The sequence below is a fragment of the Mesoplodon densirostris genome, chromosome 1 (genome assembly GCF_025265405.1).
Source record: "Mesoplodon densirostris isolate mMesDen1 chromosome 1, mMesDen1 primary haplotype, whole genome shotgun sequence".
Taxonomy (NCBI): domain Eukaryota; kingdom Metazoa; phylum Chordata; class Mammalia; order Artiodactyla; family Ziphiidae; genus Mesoplodon; species Mesoplodon densirostris.
Genome location: NC_082661.1, coordinates 178,705,746 through 178,729,436, shown reverse-complemented (window position 1 = coordinate 178,729,436; position 23,691 = coordinate 178,705,746). Strand labels below are relative to the sequence as shown.

The window sequence follows — 23,691 nt, the reverse complement described above, 5'->3', positions numbered from 1 at the left end:
CTTCTCCTGTGTTTCCTGCCTGGAGAAGTTCCTTTAGCATTTATTGTAAAGCTGGTTTGCTGGTGATGAATTCTCTTAGCTTTTGCTTCTTTGTAAAGGTTTTAATTTCTCCATCGAATCTGAATGAGATCCTTGCTTGAAAGGTTTTTCCCTTTCATCTCTTTAAATATGTCCTGCCTCTCCCCTTCTGGCTTGCAGAGTTTCTGCTGAGAGATCAGCTGTTAACCTTATGGGGATTCCCTTCTATGTTATTTGTTTGTTTTCCCTTGCTGCTTTTTAATATTTTTTCTTTGTATTTAATTTTTGTTAGTTTGATTAATATGTGTCTTGGCATGTTTCTCCTTGGATTTAGCCTGTATGGGACTCTCTGCGCTTCCTGAGCTTGATTAACTATTTCCTTTCCCCTATTAGGGAAGTTTTCAGCTATAATCTCTTCAAATATTTTCTCAGTCCCTTTCTTTTTCTCTTTTTCTTCTGGGACCCCTATAATTTGAATGTTGGTTCATTTAATGTTGTCCTCGAGGTCTCTGAGAGTGTCCTCAATTCTTTTCATTCTTTTTTCTGCTCTGCGGTAGTTATTTCCACTGTTTTATCTTCCAGGTCACTTCTCCGTTCTTCTGCCTCAGTTATTTATTCTTTCTAGAGAATTTTAAATTTCATTTATTGTGTTGTTTGTCATTGCTTGTTTCCTCTTTAGTTTTTCTAGGTCCTTGTTTAATGCTTCATGTATTTTCTCCATTCTATTTCCAAGATTTGGATCATCTTTTCTATCATTACTCTGAATTCTTTTTCAGGTAGACTATTTCCTCTTCATTTTTTTGGTCTGGTGGGTTTTTGCCTTGCTCCTTCATCTGCTGTGTGTTTCTCTGGTTTCTGATTTTGCTTAACTTACTGTGTTTGGGGTCTCCTTTTTGCAGGCTGCAGGTTCATAGTTCCCATTGTTTTTGGTGTCTGCCCCTAGTGGCGAAGGTTGGTTCAGTGGCTTGTGTAGGCTTCCTGGTGGAGGGGACTGGTGCCTGTGTTCTGGAGGATGAGGCTGGATCTTGTCTTTCTGGTGGGCAGGTCCATGTCTGGTGGTGTGTTTTGGAGTGTCTGTGTCCTTATTATGATTTTAGGCACAGGCCTGACACCCGGCCGGAGCACCAAGACCGTGTCAGCCAGACGGCTCAGAAGAAAAGGGAGAAATAAAATAAATAAAGAAATAAAATAAAATTAAGTTATTAAAATAAAAAATAAAAAACAATTATTAAAAAAATTAAAAAGTAATAATAAAAAGAAAAACGAGAGCATCCAAACCAAAAAACAAATCTAGCAATGATAATAAGTGCTAAAAACTATATTAAAAAAAAACCAAAAAGCAAAATAGCAACAAAAAAAAAACCGGATGGACAGAACCCTAGGACAAATGGCCAAAGGAAAGCTATACAGACAAAATCACATAAAGAAGCATACACACACACTCACAAAAAGAGAAAAAGGAAAAAAATATATATATCATCGCTCCCAAAGTCCACCTCCTCAATTTTGTATGATTCATTGTCTATTCAGGTATTCCACAGATGCAGGGTACATGAAGTTGATTGTGGAGGTTTAATCCACTGCTCCCGAGGCTGCTGGGAGCAATTTCCCTTTCTCTTCTTTGTTCGCACAGCTCTTGGGGTTCAGCTTTGGATGTGGCCCTGCCTCTGCATGTAGGTCGCCTGAGGGTGTCTGTTCCTGCGCAGACAGGGCAGGGTTAAAGGAGCAGCTGATTCGGGGGCTCTGGCTCACTCAGGCTGGGGGGAGGGAGGGGTATGGATGCGGGGTAAGCCTGCGTTGGCAGACGCCGGTGTGACATTGCACCAGCCTGAGGTGCACCATGTGTTCTCCTGGGGAAGTTGTCCCTGGATCCCGGGACCCTGGCAGTGGCGGGCTGCACAGGCTCCCAGGAGGGGAGATGTGGATCGTGACCTGTGCTTGCACACAGGCTTCTTGGTGGCGGCAGCAGCAGCCTTAGCATCTCATGCCCGTCTCTGGGGTCTGCGCTGATAGCTGTGGCTCTCGCCCTTCTCTGGAGCTCGGTTAGGCGGTTTTCTGAATCACCTCTCCTCACGCACCCCGAAACAATGGTCTCTTGCCTCTTAGGCAGGTGCAGACTTTTTTCCGGACTCCCTCCCGGCTAGCTGGGGTGCACTAGCCCCCTTCAGGCTGTGTTCACGCGGCCAACCCCAGTGCCCTCCCTGGGATCCGACCTCCGAAGCCCGAGCCTCAGCTCCCAGCCCCAACCTGTCCCGGCGGGTGAGCAGACAAGCCTCTCGGGCTGGTGAGTGCCGGTCGGCGCCGATCCTCTGTGCGGGAATCTCTCCGCTTTGCCCTCTGTTGCTGTGCTCTCCTCCGTGACTCCGAAGCTTCCCTCCTCTGCCACCCGCAGTCTCCACCCACGAAGGCGCTTCCTCGTGTGTGGAAACCTTTCCTCCTTCACGGCTCCCTCCCACTGGTGCAGGTCCCGTCCCTATTATTTAGTCTCTGTTTTTTCTTTTTTCTTTTGCCCTACCCAGGTACGTGGAGAGTTTCTTGCCTTTTGGGAGGTCTGAGGTCTTCTGCCAGCATTCAGCAGGTGTTCTGTAGGAGTTGTTCCACATGTACATGTATTTCTGATGTATTTGTGGGGAGGAAGGTGATCTCCGTCTTACTTTTCCACCATCTTGAAGGTCTCCCTCCCATGAGAGGTTCTTGCTTCTACTGTCAGTAACAGAGAGGAGGGTGGCTGACCCAGTCCCATGTCCACCTTGACCCAGGCAGTGTGTGGCCCTTCTGTGGCTCCATTACACAAAGAGGAGCGAGGGACAACTGTTGCCTGGACTGGAATCAGCTTAGTGGTGCTTCAGCCCAACCAAGTCAGAGACGGGACCAGAGATCTAGACACAGAATCCCTGATCCACGACCAGGGCTGGACGTTATAAAGAGGTCGGTTTCTGTGTCACATGATGGTTCATGGTTAGAACCTTCTTCCTTCTGTGTAGAACAGCTACCTTCAGAGGTAATGAGTTCACTGTCTCTGGGAGAGTTCAAGCAGAGGCTGGAAGATTCTTTGGTAGGTTTTATTCATTCATTGATTTATCCATCTAATCACCCATCCAATATTTTTCAAGGATCAAACTTATGTTAGGTGCTGGACTAGTTGATTCAACTGTGAATAAGATACAAATGGCCCTTGGCCTCACGGCAATGTGATGGGGAAATAATGAGGACTATGGGAGCAGGGTACGGGGGTCCATGACCTAGACCTGCAAGCCAGGGAAGGCTTCCCAGAGGAAGCCACCTTTGAAGCTGAAGCCTGAAGGCTGAGGAGGACTTAGTCTGGTTAGAGGAGAAAAGTTCCAGAAAGAGGTGGCAGCACATGTGAAGAGCTAGAGAGAGCGTGGCCAACAGAGGAGTGAACATGCTCAGTGAGGCAGGGCTTGGGCGATGGGCGGGGTAGGGGGCGGGAAAGGCAGAGTTGAGAGTGAGGTCAGCGTGTGGATCACACTAGGGGCTGTGGACTGCATCGCAAGAGCCACAAGGAACCAATGAAGAGTTTCAAGCGAGGCAATGATGTGGTCAGATGTGCATCTTAGCTGGTTTCCCCAGAGACAGACCTTAAGACAGGCATTTGCAAACAGGTAGTTTATGTGGGAGGTGATTCCAGATAATACCAGTAGGGAAGTGGGGAATTGAGACCGGGAAGGGAGACAGCCGGGAGAGTGCTTGGGGTCAAGCAGGTCACCATTGTGAGTACTGGAGCTTAACCCTGTTGGGAAACTCTGGGAGCCACTGCAGAATATGCCCCTCAGAGTTATCCCCCCCGCCCAGGCAGAGGGAGCTGGGCTATTTATACACCACTTCCCATTAGCCATCGGTTGAGGGCTCTTCCGGGCTGGGTCGGGCATGGACACTGATCCCCAGCACTTCTGGCCTCCCCATGGGACCTTCAGGCAGACATGGAGGGCCAGCATGGAGCAGGCTGAGGGGATACGGGGAGGGTGCCAGCACCACTGTGGCTGTGAGTTGGAGGGAGGGTGAGGGGGAGACAGGAGCCTAGTGATCAGTGAGGAGGCCACAGGAAGACTCGTCCAAGCAAGAGATGCTGATGGCCTGGGCCAGAGAGGCTGTGGTTATGAGCAGAAGAGGCTGAACTGGCTGGCCTTGGTGACGGATGTGGGGGAATGAAGATCATTGCAGAGAGGACTCACAGCCTATCAAAGCTGCAAGGGGCCCCCTGCAACTCCCCCCGGGCTCTCCCCACCCCCAGACTGCTGTCCTCCAGCAGATCCTCCTCCACTCACACGTCAGAGACACGCCGCCGCCACAGCAGCTGGGGGCCACACCTCAGAGACCACGAAGTGTGTTTGAAGGGAGATGAAGGTGCTGTGGCAACTGCATAAAAAACAAAAACCAGGCTGTTGTCAACCCCAGCCCGAAGTCTTGGAAGAGATCACTTGGGCGGGGAGAGAGAGAGAGGAAAAAAAAAGCAATTCAGCCCAGCCCACAGCCTGAGTGCCACCCTGCTCCCTGAATCTCCTCCGGGCCCACATCATCTCCCCATGAGACACAGGCCACAAGGAGACAGATGCGCCGCATGGCTTGTTCACTGGCCCCAGGACCTGGTTGACAGAAGGTGCTCAGTAACCATCGGTGAATGATGGAACCCATGAAAGGTCCCTGCCCTTCTGTGCTCCATGCCCTGGGGAGGGAAGTGCTGGGGGCAATTGAATGGTGGCTCTAAGGACAGGGCCCACCAGGGTGGGGTGGGAGGACAGTTGGGAAAGGGGATGGGGGTGTTGAAGCAGCAAGGGGAAGGATGGAATGGTGTCATCACCAGGGTTATTAGTTGCCAGAAATAGAAGCCAAGTCTGGGTGAAATAAGTAGAAAAATAATTCAGCCCTAACCAGTGACACATGGGAAGTGGTGTATGGCCGCCCAGCTCCCTCCATCCCAGCTGGGATAACTCTTCATTGGCTCTGGTTGCCCATATGGTGACTTGCTGGATAAAGCCCGTTATGGGTCACCCTCCCTCCCCTGGCCTACTTGCCCTCTCCCCTAGTGGGCTTCCTGGGGTCACTTCCAACATAATTACCTGTACGCTAATCTGGTCTCAGCATCAGCTTCTGAAGGGACCCCATGCCTGGGCAGCTGCATCTGACTGGCAGATCCAGTCACATGTCCTTTCCTAGTTGCAGGGGAGGTTGGAGAAGCAAGAATAGGGCATTTTCAGCTTCTGAGGGGAGGTGGCTCTGCTTCCCACCAGACTCATTGGTGGTGTGCCATCAGCACCCCTATAGGAAGCTGTCCTAATCTGTTCAGGCTGCTATAACAAAATACTCCAAACTGGGTGGGGGTTTTTTTTGTTTTTTGTTTTTTGCGGTACGCGGGCCTCTCACTGTTGTGGCCTCTCCCGTTGCGGAGCACAGGCTCCGGACGCGCAGGCTCAGCGGCCATGGCTCAGGGGCCCAGCCGCTCCACGGCATATGGGATCTTCCCAGACCGGGGCACGAACCCATGTCCCCTGCATCAGCAGGCAGACTCTCAACCACTGCGCCACCAGGGAAGCCCCAAACTGGGTGGTTTTTAAACAACAGAAATTTATTTCTTACAGTTCTAGAGGCTGGAAGTCCAAGATCAAGGTGCTGGCAGATTCAGTGGGCCTGCTTTCTGGTTTATAGAAGGCATTTTCTCACTGTGTCCTCACATAGGGGAAGGGACCAGGGATCTCTCTGGGGCCTCTTTTATAATGGCAGTAACCTACATTATGAGGGCACCACCCTCATGACCTAATCACCTCCAAAGGCCCCACCTCCTAATACAATCACCCTGAGGATTACTATTTCAATACATGAATTGTGGGGAGACACAAACACTTAGACCACAGCCTAAATGGCATATTCAAATTATGGTAATTTGAGGAGGGTTTTTTTTTTTTTTTTTTTTTTTGCGGTATGCGGGCCTCTCACTGTTGTGGCCTCTCCCGTCGCGGAGCACAGGCTCCGGATGCGCAGGCTCAGCGGCCGTGGCTCACGGGCTCAGCCGCCCCGCGGCACGAACCCGTGTCCCCTGCATTGGCAGGCAGACCCTCAACCACTGTGCCACCAGGGAAGCCCTTGAGGAGGGTTTTTATTTATTTGTTTATTTGTTTTTATAAAGGGCCTATTTACAAAGGTGTAGGGGGCTGTAGAGACGCAGAAGGGGTAGTACAATAACTCGGGATTAGTAGTGGTGAAGCGGTTACCATCCCTAGGTCTGAAGGGACGAGAGGAGGAAGCAGTGGCTGGAACCCAGAAAGAGAGAGACATGCAGAGACTTCCCAGAGAGGAGCAGTGATACAGGGACACAGTCAACCCAAGGCCACCTCACTGAGAGGCACTGAGGGCAGGCCATGGCCTGTCACTGTGCTCTCCCCTTCTCTCTTCCTCCCATATCTTGCTCACTGACAGGCGGACTCAGATCGGCCAGCCTCCGGGCCAGAGCTGGGTGGAGCAGGGTACGGATGAGACCTGAGGGCAGATGGAAGACACCAGGCACAGCAAGGGACATCCCGAACAAACAAGGGGCCCCAAGTGTGACAAAATGTCAGCGAAATGTCAATGAAAATGTCTCATTAGGGCTGAGAGCTCCATAGCTGCCCCTCAACAACATCAGCCATTCCTCTTCCTCGGTAATACCACTCCTTTCCCCCAAGGGCCCTCCTGTCGGGGTCCCACGGGTCTCTCCAGAGCTGTGCTCAGAGTGGAGTGCCCACGACTCACGGAGACCTGGCTCAGCCACTAACCTCAGCAACCACGGTCAAATCCCTTCTTCTGAGCCTCAGTTTCCTTAAATGCAAAACTGGGAGGGTTAAGCAGATGAACTTCCAGGACTGCTTCTATAGCACTGACCTTCTAGAAAGGCTCGTGGCCCCCTTCCAAACAGTCCTGGGAAGGGAGTAAAACAGATTGTCCTTTTGGAGAAACCAAGGCTCAGGGGGACTTGCTGGAGGTCACTGACCACGTGGGGACTAGAACAAGCCTGCCATCTCTTGTCAGAGTTGTTTCCGGAGCCAGGCCTGCCCTGGCCTTGCTTTCCTTGAGGGTACGGCCCATACCCATGGTTACTTTCAATGAGTGCAGCAGGCAGCATGAAGTTGCGTGGTTTCTCTTGTGCTCTTGTTTGTGCATGTGGCTGTGAAGGGAAAGGTGTAAGAATGGTGGTTTCAACCAGGCTTCTAGGGCTTGGCAATCCCCCTACCCAACTTGGGGATCCAGGGTCAGTGCAATGTCACTGCTGGGCTTTTGAGCCTATGGGTCCACGCGGACCTCAAAGGGCTTAATTTGTAGGGCGTTTCAAAGAGAGTCAGGAGGGCTGTGTCAGCAACTCTGAACCCCACTGACAACGGCCCTTCACAGACGAATCCTACCAGGTCTAGGAAGCTACCCTGAATCTTGCCGCCCACCCCATGGGCCTGTGTTCTGAGGCCTGTGTCCCAGGCACATGAAACAAGGACCAGTTCATTTTATATCACAACCTGAGGCTCTGGGGATTCCTGCATGCCGAGCCCAGGAGGCCCTCAGACACTAGCTGGTTGAAACCACTGCCTTCTGTCCTCGAACTGTGGGACAGGGGAGAGCTGTTAAGTCTGCCAGATGGGTTCTGCTGAAATCAGAGTTTCCAAACTGGTTGCTCCGGATCAGTCATGGCCTGCATACATGTCCTCTTTGGTTCGTACTGTGCTTGCCCATATAGGTTTATTTTTACAAAGTGAAATGAATTGCCAACACTTAGAAGTCATGCTGGGATTTCTGGTTACTTTAAGAAATTAGAAAACCTGGCAGCACTGGGCTCACATTCCTTCCTGGGAATGTTTGGCTGGTGCAGACTGCCCCTCCCCCGACCCCCTCCCTGGATAAGACGTGCCCTTCGGTTCACCAGAATCCTCACGAGTCCCTCTTGTTTCTCTGCTCAGAGCTGAATGCCCATTGGCATTTATCACTGTTTATGCTGCTGTTACTCGAATCAGAGAGTTATGAGGAAAGTAAAATATTTTGGGTCCCCCCCATTTCCAGCCAAAGTGGAAAAACAGTTTATTTACATTATTTGCCTACCCCTGGGGTCAACCACCTGTTCTGTTGGGTAGGGTTGCTAACGTAGAAGTTTATCTCCAAGGCTGTGTTTGGTTCCCATCCTCTCCTCTGCCACAACCAACACCATCATGGTCACCATCACATCACATTTATTGGTCCTCTGTCAGGCTGTGCACACAGTGAAACAGGTCAAGAGAGCTCTGGATTTGACTCCTACCTGGAGTCCTGTGTTGAGATGCTCCTACGAGAGGCAAAGCTTGGTGGGCAGAGAAAACAGCAAACAGAGCAGCTGAGGCCAAAGGGGTTGGATCTAATATGATGAAGAATTCACCACGCTAGAAGAGGGGCTGCAAGGGAATGGTACAAATGACACCAGGCAGCCTGGTGGGACCAGCCTCTAGGCCTTCTGCCCGGCTCCTGACCTGAGCTGAGGCCTGTGTAGCAGTGGCTGTAGGGCGTGGCCCAACTCCAGCTCATTTCTGGGGCTTGAGAATATCGAAGAGCTAAGGTAGTTTGGACAGGGTGACTCAGGGCCGGCCTGTAAATTCAGCCACCTCACTGAAAAAAAAAAAGCCTCAGTTTTCCAACTGTCTAATGGATATGGAGATGGGCCCTCTGGGTCCCTTCGTGAGACCCCTCCAATTTGGCACACTGGTCCTCTCAGGGCCCACTGCTCTCACCACACTGGCCCACTCCGGTTTCCTGGAGGCTCCCCCAGAAGCCCTTGGGGGGCGTACTCCAGGCATGTCCCCCCAGCCAGGTGAGGCAAGCACTTAGCATGGTAGGAGAATCTCAGGTGACCGTGCTTCAGGTGGCACTTCACCTCGTGTAAGCCAGACTTTGGAGTCTGGTCACAGGTACCAAGAAGGTCATCGTCCCAGCCATAGTCTGCGTCCCAGACCTGCACCCTCAGGGGGCCCCCTGTGATCAGGACCACATCCCCGAAGTCCAGCCGTGTCATCCACCTGGGGTGGTTATTGTTCCACACTGGGTCGGTCCTCAGCTCCTGGCCGCCGAAGAAGACCTTCAGGTAGGCGTCCGTGGCAGTGGTCCAGTCTCCCCACAGACCCGTCGCCAGGAAGTTCATGACCTCCAGGTGGGCCAGGCCCCTCTTCCTGGGACAGCAGTCCTGGTTGGTGGTCGCCGAGCCATGGCACAGGCACTGGCACGGGTCCTTAGGGTTCTTGCGCTGCCCCGGGGGGCACGGGCGGCTGCAGTCCCTCCAGCGTGCCCTGTCCGTCACGTACTTGCTCACAGCCTGCCTGAGCGCCTCCTGTCGCGGGTCCTGGCTGTCCAGGAGCATGTGGAGTGGCTCTAGCGTGTAGTCCACCAGGCCGGGGCTGTCCAGCAACGAGGCCACCCAGGCTGAGAACTGCTCGGGCCCGGCCTGGTTCCCGAACAGCAGGTCATGCATGGACGTGTGGTGGCCGCCAACGACCTCAGAACAGCGTTCCCGGTAGGCCTGGTGGAAGGAGGTCCCCATCTTGTGCTGTTTCTTCTTCTCCTCACACGCCTTGAATGCCGACGAGGCACTGGCGTGGCTTCTTATGCTGACCTCGGCCTCGACGGCCAGGCAGTCCTCAACCCCCTGGGCCGTGAGCCCTTCCAGGGCCAGCTCGCAGGTGCGCAGGGCGGTGAGGGCCGAGACGCGGCCGCCCAGCTCCATGGACCGGATGAAGTGGGTGCCGTAGCTGGAGATGAGCCTCCGGTAGTCAGGCTCGGTGGAGATGTTGAAGTGGTGGGGCAGGGTCTTGAGGGCCCTCTTGAACTCAGGGTGCAGTGGGGGAGTGTGCACCAGGTGGAAACTGAGGCGAGAGAAAAACATCAGGTGGGCCCAGTGGTGGGTAGTGTTTTCCCCTGAGTAACTCCTGTGAGATTGCCCAAGGTCGCATTAAGTGGTAGAACTAGGACTTGGACCCAGGTGGCCTGGCTCCAAAGCTCAAGCTCTGAACTGCCAAGCCAGCAGGGAAACCCACCCTGCCTGTTGCCCCTTGGTGACCTAGGTACTTCGTATAGGTATTTTTGTCTTTCTTTTTCAAAAAAAGTTTTTTCTTTTCTAATTTTAAAAGTGATGGTATAACACCGGTGGTATCTCTCTGGCTTTGGAACCTAGTCCTGTGGCCTTTATCTGTCTGTCCCCTGGGTTGGGCCTTGTATACCTGGGCTCCTGACAACTCCGGCCACGCAGGCAGGAGCACCCTGTCTCACTGTGTGGGAAACATGGCCTGCCGTGAGAGAAGTCAGGGTGGGTGACTCTGGGTCCCACGGAGACCATGCCTTTCTTAGAGTGACTAGGTCCCCGAGGGCTTAGGGCGTGGCTGCTGTTGTTCACCCTGTAGCCCGAGTTCTTAGCGGAGAGCCTGGCAAGGCAGAAATGAAGAGCGCTTGAACGGATGAAAGAGGCCCAGGGATAGGAGGGACCCAGCCAGGCCTCCTGCCCGCAGGAAGCTAGCAATGCCCAGGGAAGTGGCGGTTGGCTGCTCAGTAGACCAAACTGGCACCACCTGGGGCTCTGAGCATAGCCTTGCTGGCTCGCCCTCCACCTGTTCTCTCCCTGGGTTCTTCCAGATCAGGGCCTCAGGGAAGGGGGTACGCGAGAACCAGGACTGCCCTCTCCTCCTGGCGGAAGCAGCCTCCAGCTCCCCACGCTGCCATTCCAGGGCTCCCAGACCACCCCGAGTTTCCCACGCCTTTTCTAAGCCCCGTCCACCCTCCACTCCCCCCCAACCCCGGCGCTCACCTGTAGAAGCGACACTCCACCGAGTCCAGGCTGAAGCGGTACTGGTCCTGGTGAGTCTTCTGGGCCGCGAAGTTGGCTTCCCGGGAGTGCGAGGCTGCCATGGTCACGCGCACGTTGCTGCTAGGCTTGGGAGTCACGTCCAGCCCCACCTGCCAGTCGTTACGGATGCTGTTGGCCGCCGCCCCAGCCACCTCCTCGGTGGAGCGACCCTCACCCTTGAGCACTTTGCGGTTGCAGCCCGAACCCTGGGCGCGCCAGTCGGTGAGCGCCAGGGGCAGGCGCTGGAGGGCGCCCTGCTGCAGGGCGTTGCGGCAGAGGGTGCAGGTGCCGTCGGGCCGCAGGAAGCGCTGTGTGTCCACCGGGAAGGAGCCTGAGCGCCGGAGGCTGGTCACATCCACGCCCTCCCCTGCCAGCCAGGAGCCCGGCACGAACCTGAGGTTGCGCCGGCACTCAGAGCGTGCGGCCGTATAGCAGGGGGCAGGGGCGGGGGCGGGCAGAAGCAGGAGGAGGATGCCGGGGAGGAGCGCTCGGGAGGCCATGGAGCTGTGGAGACAGAGGGCGGAATCTGTGGGCAGGGGCATGGAGGAGGGCCGACCCCTCCTCCAACTGTAGCTTATCAGGCCTTATGGGATGGGGAGGGAATGAGATATCTCCTAAGTCATTGGATGTCAGAGCTGGCATGGCCTTTACAAACCTTGTCCACCCCCTACATTGTACAGATGGACCCAAAGAGGGGAGTGGACTCGCCCAAGGTCACACAGCCAGGAGGAGACCCTTGCTAGGATTTCACTATTTAAGGCCAAATGGGAATCCAGATGGATGGTTTTGTCCCCAGGACCACAGCTACTGCTGGTGGGGAGGGGGTCTCTGCGTGCAGAGGCGGGGACGGAGAGTAGCCGTAGAAGATTTGGAGAGGAATCTGGGGAATCTGGGAACTCTAGGGAAGCCTGGATTCTGGAGAGGTATTATTGTCGACCCAAGAACAAGCCATGCTTTCTTTCCTCACCTCACCTCTCTCATTATCTCCCCCCACCCCCATTAAGCCCTTAACAGAATTGGAAAAGAAATGAGGTTGTGCGTCACCCTCATTCTCCCCATTTCCCCTTCGGGGCCCTCTCTCTGAGCTCATGGAAGAACGTCAGCCTGAATTCTAGAATAAAAGCAGCCTATGCGCCTGTGCCCCTAGATCCTGTGTGGGGAGGGGTCGTTCGGTTTGCCCTCCTGACGCTTGTCTCCCCTTTGGTATTCCCTGCCACGCTCCTCGGGATTCTGGCTGTGTCTGCAAGCTGCCTATTGCCGACTATTGGACAGTGCTTAGCTGAAAGTTTCTTCCTCACTTTGAGGCGGCTCTGGAGCTTCACTGGGCCTGCTTATGATCTGGAATCTCCTCTCTCTACCCCGTCCAGACTGAGCTCCTCAGAGGCCTCTCCACTCTGGCACCTGCCAGGGACAGCAGCTTGTCCGAGGCCCGGGGGATTACGGAGAGCAGGAACTTCCCCTGTATTCCAGCTGGAACCTTCCATGCCTTACCTAAAGGAGTGGCTTGAATGGTGGAATTCTAGGCAAAATGGCAGGCCCCAGGGAGGTAAATAGGAGAAGGGGAGTCTGCTGAAGACCCTCCGATCATCTTGCTTAGGCAGCATAGTTCATAACCTTAATCTAAAGAACTCAGTCTCCATCCTGACCCTCGTCATATTATTTCCCAGGGGAGCCCGTTTCCAGCTTTCTCAGTTTTAACTGTCAGCCTTTGAAGGGGCCTTAAAGACTGTGTACTCTAAGCTCTTCATTTCGTATAAGAGAAAACTGAAGCCCAGGGTGGGCATGAGGCTGCCCAGCGAGTTAGTGACAGAGCACAGTCTGGACCCAAGTCTCTTGCCTTATGGGTTACAGCATTTCCTCCTCCATCAGGCTCTTCCCCAGACCCCTCTGTCCCCACTCAGAGGCTCCCAGCCTCCTTGACCCCCTGCTTCCTCCCTACCTGGAGTCCTGTGTTGAGATGCTCCTACGAGAGAGACACCCTCTCTCCCCACGGGAGGCTCCTGAAATGGTGGTGCAGCCCCCCAGGCCACAGTTCACATCTCATCACAGCTCAACACGCAGGCCACAGTTCACATCACTTCTGCTTCCTGCCCCGCCCCCCAGCTCTAGTCATGGGTCCCCTTTGCTCTCCCCCGCCCACCAACACCCACCCTGCCCTCACCTCCTCATCCGGCCTGCTGACAGCCCTCAGGAAGCAAGCCGAGGGGGCCAGAGGCTCATCTGCCAAGCAGAGCCGCCTGGGGCATGGGAACCCGGGGCAAACAGGTGAGGTGTAGTGGGTGGAGCAAGAACACAGGGGTCTGAGAGCTTCGAGATTCAGCTCTGGTGTTGATGACAGGCCAGCAGGGACAGCTTCCCTGCTTCTCCCTGCAGCATCGCATGTGTGGGCTGTCAGAGGCAGTACAGAGTAGGAGCTCGGGAGCTAGTCCGCCTGGACTTGGGCCAGCTCGGGTGAGCACTAACTGTGTGGCCTGATCAGCTTCTTTAGCCTCTCTCATCTCAAACTGGGGATGATGTTAGTGCAGACCCCGTGGGTTGTGAAGAATTGGGGAGTTTCTACGTGTGAAGTGCTCAGAACGGTGCCTGGCCCTCTGTGAGTGTTAAAGCACGTGACCATTCCCTCCTCCCAGGGCAGTGGGGAGAAAATAAATGTTGTTCACATCTGCTTGCCCACTTCCTGCCTACACCTGCACCCCAGCCCAGGCCAGGTTCTGGGCCCCAAATGCAGACCCCAGGACAGGGTCTCCTGTTCCTCACTTTGTGAGGAGAACCAGTGGCCGCGCTGGTCTCCAGCCTCCTCCCTAGCCCTGGTCTGTGATTGCACCCATAGTGCAGGTGGGCGGGCAGCTGTGCGACACTGCTGGGAAGAGAGACTTGGGTGAGGCCAGAGGCCTGGGGCCTTCTCCAGCCTTTGTCTTACATGAGTTTTCCACGGGTGGAGTGACTCACAGGGCAACTTCTGGGGGGCAAAGTCATACTGGTCTGAGGTGGAGATAGCTGGGTAAGTGGGGAACCATTCTTGTGAGTTCACCCTCTAACCGCGTTAGTGACAGGAAAAAATAGCCACAGGCCCCAGACCACATGTGACACCATGGGATGGCTCATCCCTTGAGTTCATGTCCCCCACTGTGTCCCCTGCTCTTACGGGAACTGGGGTTTAAACTGTCTTCTCGAAACCCAGCCCCATCTCCTCCCCACAATGTCCCCCTCCCTCTCCTAGAATTTGCGACCTCCTGAACCCCTTCTAGCTCCCGCCTGTGGCCTAAGTCAGATATCCAGGCTGTGAGGAGTTTGGTTTTGACCATGCTCAGACCAGTTTGAGGGGCGTGGAACCCTGCAGAAAATCTGTAGGAAGAGAAAGGTGAGGTGGGGGGACAGGTTCTAATCCCAGCTTCGTTGCAAACTTGCTTTGTGACTCTTGGCAGTAGAGTTTTAACCCCTTTCTAGGTTCGTTTCCTCATCTATAAAATCAACGTGAGGACTTCGGGATTTCTAAGGATCCTAATGCTGAAATGTGCATTTAGTAGTTTTCATTCGGCGTATGAAGTGGCGAATGTCCAAGAGATGCTGGTGGGGGGTGGTCCATGAAAGAGCAGTGATGACGTTGAAGTTTACAACTACTGATTTTGGCCTGTGTAGCTGATGACAGCTGTCCTCTCCGACTGAAACTTAGCACTTGAAATGTGTTTTAATCACAGTTTTTCCACAGAGACGTAAGATGCAATTTTCAGACACCATCCATATGGTTTATTATTAACAACTTTGTTGAAATATAATTCACATACCATACAATTCACCCATTTAAAGTGTACAGTTCAGTGGGTTTTAGTATATTCGCAGAGTTGTGCAACCATCACCACAATCAATTTTAGAACGTTTTCATCACTCCCCCAAAGAAACCGTGTACCCATTAGCAGTCACTCCTCCTTCCCCTGACGCCAATCTACTTTCTGTCTCTATGGATTTTCCTGTTAATTGAATCATACAAGATGTGACTTTTTGTATCTGGCTTATTCCACGTAACATAATATTGTCAAGGTTCATCCAAGCTGTAGTATGTATCAATACTGCATTCCTTCTATGGCTGAATAATATTCCATTGTATGGACATACCACATTTGTTTATCCATTTATCAGTTGATGGACATTTTGGCTGTTTTCACTTTCTGGCTATTGTGAATAATGCTGCTATGAACATTTGTGTACAAATTCTTTGTGTGTACATATGTTTTCATTTCTCTTGGATCTATATGTAGGATTGGAATTGGTGGGTCTACAGTAACTCTTTAGGAACTGTTTTCCTACGTGGCTGCATTGTTTTACATTCCCACCAGCAGTGTATGAGGGTTCCAACTTCTCCGCATCTTTGTTATTATCTGACTTGTTGATTATAGTCATTCTTATGTGTGTGAGGTGTTGTCTCATTGTGGGTTTTTGTTTTTTTTTTTTGCGGTACGCGGGCCTCTCACTGTTGTGGCCTCTCCCGTTGCAGAGCACAGGCTCCGGACGTGCAGGCTCAGCGGCCATGGCTCATGGGCCTAGCCACTCCGCGGCATGTGGGATCTTCCCGGACTGGGGCACGAACCTGTGTCCCCTGCATCGGCAGGCGGACTCTCAACCACTGCGCCACCAGGGAAGCCCCTCATTGTGGTTTTGATTTGATTCCCCAATGGCTAATGATGTTGTGCATCTTTTCATTTGCTTATTGGTCACTTGTATATCTTTTTTGGAGCAATGTCTATTTGAGTCCTTTGCCCATTTTTGAATTAGGTTTTTTGTCTTCTTATTATTGATTTATAATAGTTCTTTATTTCAGATTCTAGACCTTTATCAGGTATATGATTTGCAAATGTTTTCTCCTATTCTCTGAGTTGTTTTTTCACTCACTTGATGGTGTCCTTCGAAGCATGAATGATGTTAATTTTGATGAAGCCCAATTTATCTATTTTTTTCTTTTGTTGGTTATACTCTTAGTGTCATATCTAAAAGTCTTTGCTTAACCCAAGGTCATGAAAAACCCTATGTTTTCTTCTAAGAGTCTTATAGATAGCTCTTACATTTAGGCCCGTGATCTACTTGGTGTTTATATTGTGTATGGAAAGGGGTCCACCTTCATTCTTATGCACGTGGATATAGTTTTGATATATATATTTTTGAGGTTACAAAATGTTTACTCTTGACAGAAAAGCTCCATGGATACTCTACACAGAATGCATGAGAAAGATACTGATCCTGAGGACATCTACCTATACAAACTATACCTACTGCAAACATGAACTGTAATGAAAGGAAGGAGGTCCTTTAACAAATCCAGTGTTTAGATTGTACTTACTGTGCATATTTTAGAGATCCAAAATGCAGTCCCAGGCATTGTTCCCTTCATCCTGTGATCATTCTTTGTTCCCTTTTCTTTACAGATTTGTGAAACTGGGATTCTTCCTCACCCCTCAAATGAGTTATCCATAGTTATTCTCGAGTTATCACCTTCAGTCTCATGAAATAAGTTGAAGAGTTTTTCCACTTTCTCCATGCTATGGCAGAGTTTGTAGAAGGCTCAGTTTTTGTAGTTGGGTAGATTTGTAACTGCAGGGTCCATGTCTTCAATAGCTCTGTTCAGGTTCTCCAGCTTTTTTTCTGGTATCAGTTTTGGCAAGTTTCATTTTTCTAGGAAACCTTCTTGTCTGTAAAATTTCACACTTGTGGGCATGAAGTTATTTATAATAGTCTCTCTCTTTCTCTTAAAAGTTTTTTTTTCTTAATCAGTAGTGATACCCCTTTTTTAGATTGTAATTTTTATTATGGTTTTTCTCTTTTTTCCAGATCATTCTTGTTAAAGATTTTTATGTATTTTCATTACTTTTCTCAAAGAATCTGCTCTTGGCTTTATTCATCCTCTCTATTGTATCATTATTTTCCATTTTGTTCATTTATTCTCATATTTTTATTTCCTTCCTTTTTCCTGTATTCTTTGGGCTTCTATTGTTCTTTTTCTAATGTCTTGAGATGAATCCTTAGTTCATTAACTTTCACTCTTCTTTTTTGAACTGACATATAACTGACGTATAACATTATTATTAGTTTCTGGTGTACAACATAACAACTTGATGTTTGTATATATTGTGAAATGATTACTACAAAAAGTCTAGTTAACATCCATCACCTTACTTAGTTACAAAATCTTTTTTTTTACTTGTGGTGAGAACTTTAAAGATCTATTCTCTTAACAGCTTCCAAATATGCAATACAGTATGATTAACTGTAGTCACCATGCTGTAGATTACATCCCCATGACTTATTTGTGGCTGGAAGTTTGTACCTTTTGGCCTCCTTCACCCATCTCACTGACCCCCCAACCCCTGCCAATTTGTTCTCTGTATTTATGAGTTTGGCTTTTAAAGAGAAGAGTCCATATATAAATAAGATCATATGGTATTTGTCTTTCTCTGTCTGACTTATTTCGCTTACCATAACATCCTTAAGGTCCATCCATGCTGTTGCAAATGGCAAAATTTCCTTCTTCTTTATGGCTGAATAATAATTATAAATATATACATGTCTGTATATCTATCTATCATCTATCTATGATTTTCTTAATTTTCTTTATCCATTCATACATCAGTGGACACTTAGGTTGTTTCTGTATCTTAGCTCTTGTAAATAATGCTGCAATGAACATGGGGGTGCAGATACCTTTTCAAGTTAGTGTTTTTGTTTTCTTTGGACAAATACCCAGAAGTGGAATTACTGGATTAGACTTTCTTCTTTTTTAATGTAAGCATTTAAGCTTCTCCATTTCTCTAACAATCTTTCTAACTGCATCTCTAAAGTTTTGGTATGAAGTATTTTCATTATTGCCTAGTTTCTTCATATTTTCTAAATTTTCTTATGATTTTTCTTTGACCTGTGAGTTATTTTTTTTTATTTTTATTTTTTGCAGTACGCGGGCCTCTCAGTGTTGTGGCCTCTCCCGTTGCAGAGCACAGGCTCCGGACGTGCAGGCTCAGTGGCCGTGGCTCACGGGCTCAGCCGCTCCACGGCATGTGGGATCTTCCTGGACCGGGACACGAACCCGTGTCCCCTGCATCGGCAGGCGGACTCTCAACCACTGCGCCACCAGGGAAGCCCTTTAGTTATTTTTTTATGTGTGCTTTTTACATTTTGAAGAAAATGGAGTTTTATTTACTTATTTAATTTTTGGCTGTGTTGGGTCTTTGTTGGTGCACGCAGGCTTTCTAGTTGCTGTGAGCAGGGGCTACTCTTCGTTGCGGTGCGTGGGCTTCTCATTGTGGTGGCTTCTCTTGTTGCAGAGCATGGGCTCCAGGTGCACAGGCTTCAGTAGTTGTAGCGCACGGGCTTAGTTGCTCTGCGGCGTGTGGGATCATCCCAGACCAGGGCTCGAACCTGTGTCCCCTGCATTGGCAGGCGGATTCTTAACCACTGCGCCACGAGGGAAGTCCGAAAATGGAGTTTTAAATACAATCTTTTGGTTATTGATTTCTAACATAGTTGCATTGTAGTCAGAACATATTGCCTATATGACAGCCATTCTTTGATGGTTGTTGAAATTTTCTCTGTGGTCTACTAAATGTTAAGTTTTTGTAAATGTTCTTATTTATTTGAGAAGAATATCTATTTGCTAGTTTTTGGTTGCAGGGTTCTATGTTCAAATCTATGGTTTGTCGATAGACTAATTACTGAGAGAATCATTAAAATCTCCCACTGTGAAGACATTCAACATCTGTAGATTTCTACCTGCAGCTAGAGTTCTGTCAGTTTTTGCTTTAGGTTTTGAGGCTGTTTTATGAAACAAGTGTAGTATCATTTTGCCTTCTTGGTGAATTGAACTCTTTGTGTAGTGACCCTTTTAATTCCAAGTAATGTTTTTAGCCACAGTGTCAATTTTGTCTCATATTAATAGAGCTATCCCAACTTTTTCTTACTATTGCTATTTTAGACTGTGGTAGATTATACATAACATAAAATTTACTATCTTAATCATTTTTAACTGTACCGACTTTCTTTTGATTAGTACTCACTGTGGGGATCTATCTTACTTTCAAACTCCTTGTGTTCTTATGTTTTAAGTGGGTCTCTGTTAAACATAATTAGATTTTGTTTTGTCATCCAATCTGAGTAACTATACAACTGCATTAAGTCCATTTACATTTATTGTGATTATTGTTCTGTTAGAGTTTATTTCTGCCATCACGTGTTATGTTTTTTCATTGTCCTGCTTCTTCTTTGCTTCCCCTTCTGCTCTCCTTTCCTGCCTTCTTTTGTGATAGATTGACTAAACTTTTAAAAAAGTACATTCTTTTCCCTCTCATGGCTTAGATCTTAGAATCTTTCTGATTCTTTAGTGGTTACCCATAAAAATGCTAACATGCATTCTTCTCAAGATCTAACATTCTTTATTGTTATTCTCCTTTCCAGGGATACTTAGTATGCTGTTATCTCAAATCACCCTTTCTCTTTCTGAGGGTTATTTTTTCTGGTATTTTAGTCCTAGCTTACTTTTCCTCTACTAAATTAGTCATTGGTACTATTACTTGATACAGTCAACATTTGTTTATATTTACCTACACATTTACCAATTTCTTTTCTCATTATTCTCTGGGCTTCCTTTGGGGATAATTCTTTTTCTTAAAGTGCACGCATTAGAAGGGTGTCAGTGGGTGTGTCTGGTGGCACACACTCTCAGTTTCTGTTTGCCTGAAACATCTTTGTTGCACTCTTGTTTTGGAATCATAATTTCAGCTGACTGACACTTTGAAGTTATTGCTGGTTGACATCTCTCAATACTTTGAAGTTACTTCACTGTTTCTGGCTTCCATTGTTGCTGTTGTTTAATTGTCATTACTTTTATAGAGAATTTGTGTTTTGGGGTTGGGGGAGGCACTGTTTTTAAGATCTTTTCATTTTTTATTTTCTGAAATTGTACAACAAAGTTATGTATCCAGATATGAATTGCTTTTAATTTATCTTGTTTGGGATTTGTTCTTCCTGCACCTGAGGATTCACATCTTTCATCATTCTGGAAAATGATGAAAACATCTTGGCCGTTATCCCTTCATATATTCCATCTCTCTCATTCTCTCTATTTTTTTTTTTTTTTTTTTTACGGTATGCGGGCCTCTCACTGTTGTGACCTCTCCCGTTGCGGAGCACAGGCTCCGGACACGCAGGCTCAGCGGTCATGGCTCACGGGCCCAGCCGCTCCGCGGCATGTGGGATCTTCCCAGACTGGGGCATGAACCCGTGTCCCCTGCATTGGCAGGCGGACTCTCAACCACTGCACCACCAGGGAAGCCTCCATTCTCTCTGTTTTTGACTTTTGCAATTAGCAATATAATAGACCTTCTCACTCTCTCTTCTTGGTCTGTTATACTCTTTCTTGTCTACTTTTTGTCTCTCTGTACTGTGTTCTCATTATTTTTCTCTAGTTCTTTGTTTCAGTTCACTGATTCTTGCTTTAGCTTTGTCTAATGTGCTATTTAATCCATCCGCTGAGTTTTTAAATTAGGTAATACATTTACCAAGATGCAAAAATCAAAACAATATAAAAAGATATATGGTGATTAAACTCCTTCCTGCTCCTTTACCCACCTGCCCCCGCTCTAACTTACCTCCACAGGTGCCACTTTTTTCCTTTTCTTTTCTTTTCTTTTTTTTTTAGTTTCTTTGGTGTCTTCTCAGAATTTTTTCACACTGATACAAGCAAATACTAGTAGAAATGTTTTCTTATTTTCTCCCTTTCTCACACAAAAGGAAGCATGTTATACATCTTGCTTGTACTTTGATTTTGTTATTAAATAGTATAGTTTGGAGATATTTACATATCAGCACATAGTTTCCTCATTCTTTTATTTTTAAACACTTGCATAGTATTTTATTATATGGATGAACAATGACTTATTTGGCCAGCCTCCTATTGATGGACATTTGAGTTGTTTACAGTCTTTTTCTCTTACAAACAATGCTGCAGTGAATAACCTTGTACATATCTTATTTTGGATATGTGCAAGTGTATCTGTGTATAAATTTCCGGAGGTTGAATTGCTGGGTCAGAACCTTATATATGTTCAATTTTGTTATAAACTACATGTATACATGCACACATGCATACACATATACATATATATATACATATGTTACACATACACATACAGAGTATATATATACATACGTATGTATATATATACATATATATACCCTCCATAGGGCTGGCACTGGTTTTCACTCCTACAGCAATGCATGAGTGGACCTGTTTTCCTTAGCCTTATCTACATAGTATGTGGTCAAACTTCCACATTTTTGTTTAGTTCATTTTTACTTTCAGTGATTTATTATTTACTTATAAACTCTCTGTTTCATTCTGTTCCAACTTTTGTGATTATGTTTTCTATTCCTTTAAAAACGTTTAAAAACATTCAAACATACTCATTTAAAATTTTATGTCTAGTCATGCCAATACCTGTAACCCTTAGTGTATCAAATCCTTTATGTTGTTATATCAGCTGACTCTCCCCTCATAGTGGCTTGTATCCTTGAGCATTTTGCTTGTAAGTTTAGATTGTGAGCTCATGCTTGATTGTCTTTATCTGTGGGAATCCCACAAAGCCTGGGTTGAGAAATTCCTCCAAAGTAGGTTTGCTTTGGTTTTATGAGGCACCTCCCAGTTTTACCAACCCATCTATTTGTATTAATTTTTTGGCTTGGCATATTCTAACCCATACATGTGGTGTAAATTTGAAACTCAAATGAAGGGGCAGGGGTAGGTCTGTGGTTATGATGTTTTAGGAGAGATTTTGTCCTTCCACTCAGATTTGAGAGTGAGACAAACAAGTATCTTTCTTGACTCCCTTTTCCAGTAAATACTTTCTCTTTCTAGTCTCACCTTTCATTGACATTATTAGCCCTTTGAGCATTTATTTAGGTTTTATGTGGGATAATCTCAGCTTCATTTCCCCTACCCCACCCTCATCCCTAAGACATGATTGCCTTTTACTCCTCTGGTCATTATAACTTGGGCTCTGGTTTTCCTGGATAGGCACATGCCCTCAGGGCATCCATGGCTGGTCTGCCTGCTTTTCTCCATAGTTATTACTTCTTTGGTTTTGGCTCCTTGGGATTTCTCTTACTTATTTGAAATCTCATCTACGTTTTCTGATACATGTCACTATATTTAATTTGACCTTTCTAGGTGTTTTGCAGCAGGGGAGATTTTAAGGATAATTATTCTATGGTATTTGATCTCACAAATATTATTCATTCAATAAATGTTTTATTCATATTTATTCAAATATTCCTACTATTCAAATAAAATAGCACCTACTATGTGCTAGATTATTTTATTCTATTTTTTCTATTTTATTCCAAAAGATTCAAAAGCCTCTGATAAGTATAGCAACCACCAGCGAATTCATACACCATTAAATTAATGGAAACTTTTTCCTGTTTTTTTTTTTTTTTTTTTTCTTTTTGCGGTATGCGGGCCTCTCACTGTTGTGGCCTCTCCCGTTGCGGAGCACAGGCTCCGGATGCGCAGGCCCAGCAGCCATGGCTCACGGGCCCAGCCGCTCCGCGGCATATGGGATCCTCCCAGACCGGGGCACGAACCCGTATCCCCTGCATCGGCAGGCGGACTCTCAACCACTGCGCCACCAGGGAGGCCCCCTTTTTCCTGTTTTAACAAAGAGATCTAAGCATGGTGGATGCTGACATTTTCATGTGAAATCAACCCAACTTGGACAGCACTGAGAGGGCATTGGTAACACCCTTGCTTTGAGGTTCACCCCACCACATTAATATCTACTGAGAAGTCTCTATTAATAAAACAGGAATCTAGAATGCTAACGTGTATATCATAGAAATGAGTAGTAGAAGTAGAATCTCCTGCTTTTTTTTTTTAATCAATAGAGATAATGAGGGTTGCTGTAAGGATATTACTGTGGGGATCTTTCAGAATGCTGGAACTACAAAGACATCAGGCTCCTCCCTCTCTCCTGTCCTTTCTGTATTTCTCTTTCAGACTCTGCAGTCTTTCATCTCCTCTTCTTTCTCTGCTCCGTTCTTCACTTTTCACTAGGTGCCTTCTTGGCTCACTCATTTGCTTCAATGGTCCCTTCATGGCTGTTTAAACATGGCAGCCCAGCCTTCCCAGCTGGCTCCCATGGCTCACTCTTTTGATTTTGTATAGCATGGACTTTACAGTTTACAAAGACTGTCACATACATTATTGAATGTACTCCTAACAATGTTGTGACATAAGCAGAATGTTGTTATTCCTAATTATTTTATTTAATGAAAGACTGAGACCCAGCAAGAAGTACTTGCCCAGCATTACACAGCCAACAAGTGACAGAGCAGGGACCAAACCCAGGTTTTCTGGCTCAAGGCTGGGTCTTTCTCAGAAGCCCAGTTCACATACAGTTGCCTAGTAAGTCCACATCCAAGTGAAAGTCCAATGTCTGGAAAAATTGGATTTCTAACTGATCAGTGAGCTCCTAATTTTCTGACATTTCTATTAAAGAACAGTAGGTCTGGGATTTCTCTGTGAGAGTGGTGGCCTCAGATTATAGAGTTTAGAAAATTGCTGTGGGTTTTGTGAATGTCTTGAGGGCCATGCTTGGCCATGTCTGGGAGTTTTGTAATGGGTTACTAGTGGCCAAGGGCTTGTGAAAATATAAACGTCTCACTGAGCTTAAAGCTGAATGGAAAAAAAAAGAAGTTCTGAGTAAGAGTCCGACTAATGGCTCTTTGGAAGAAATTGAGCAGTGTCGGAGACTTTTCCATGTGCCTTTCAGCTAGAAAAGTTTTGTCTTAAAATCCTGAAGCCT

The 23,691-nt window shown here is 47.8% G+C and overlaps 2 protein-coding genes across 3 annotated transcripts in view; one reads left to right on the top strand and one right to left on the bottom strand.

The window, feature by feature from the left end:
* The window catches only part of PALD1 (phosphatase domain containing paladin 1), a 167,082-nt gene that overhangs the window by 112,347 nt on the left and 31,044 nt on the right, over positions 1–23,691 (top strand). The window lies entirely within an intron of this gene.
* PRF1 (perforin 1) lies at positions 8,750–11,352 on the bottom strand. Its single transcript, XM_060092106.1, has 2 exons — positions 10,814–11,352; positions 8,750–9,878 (listed from the first exon to the last, which is right to left on the bottom strand). The coding sequence occupies exons 1-2, from the start codon at positions 11,350–11,352 to the stop codon at positions 8,750–8,752; spliced, it is 1,668 nt and encodes a 555-aa protein (XP_059948089.1).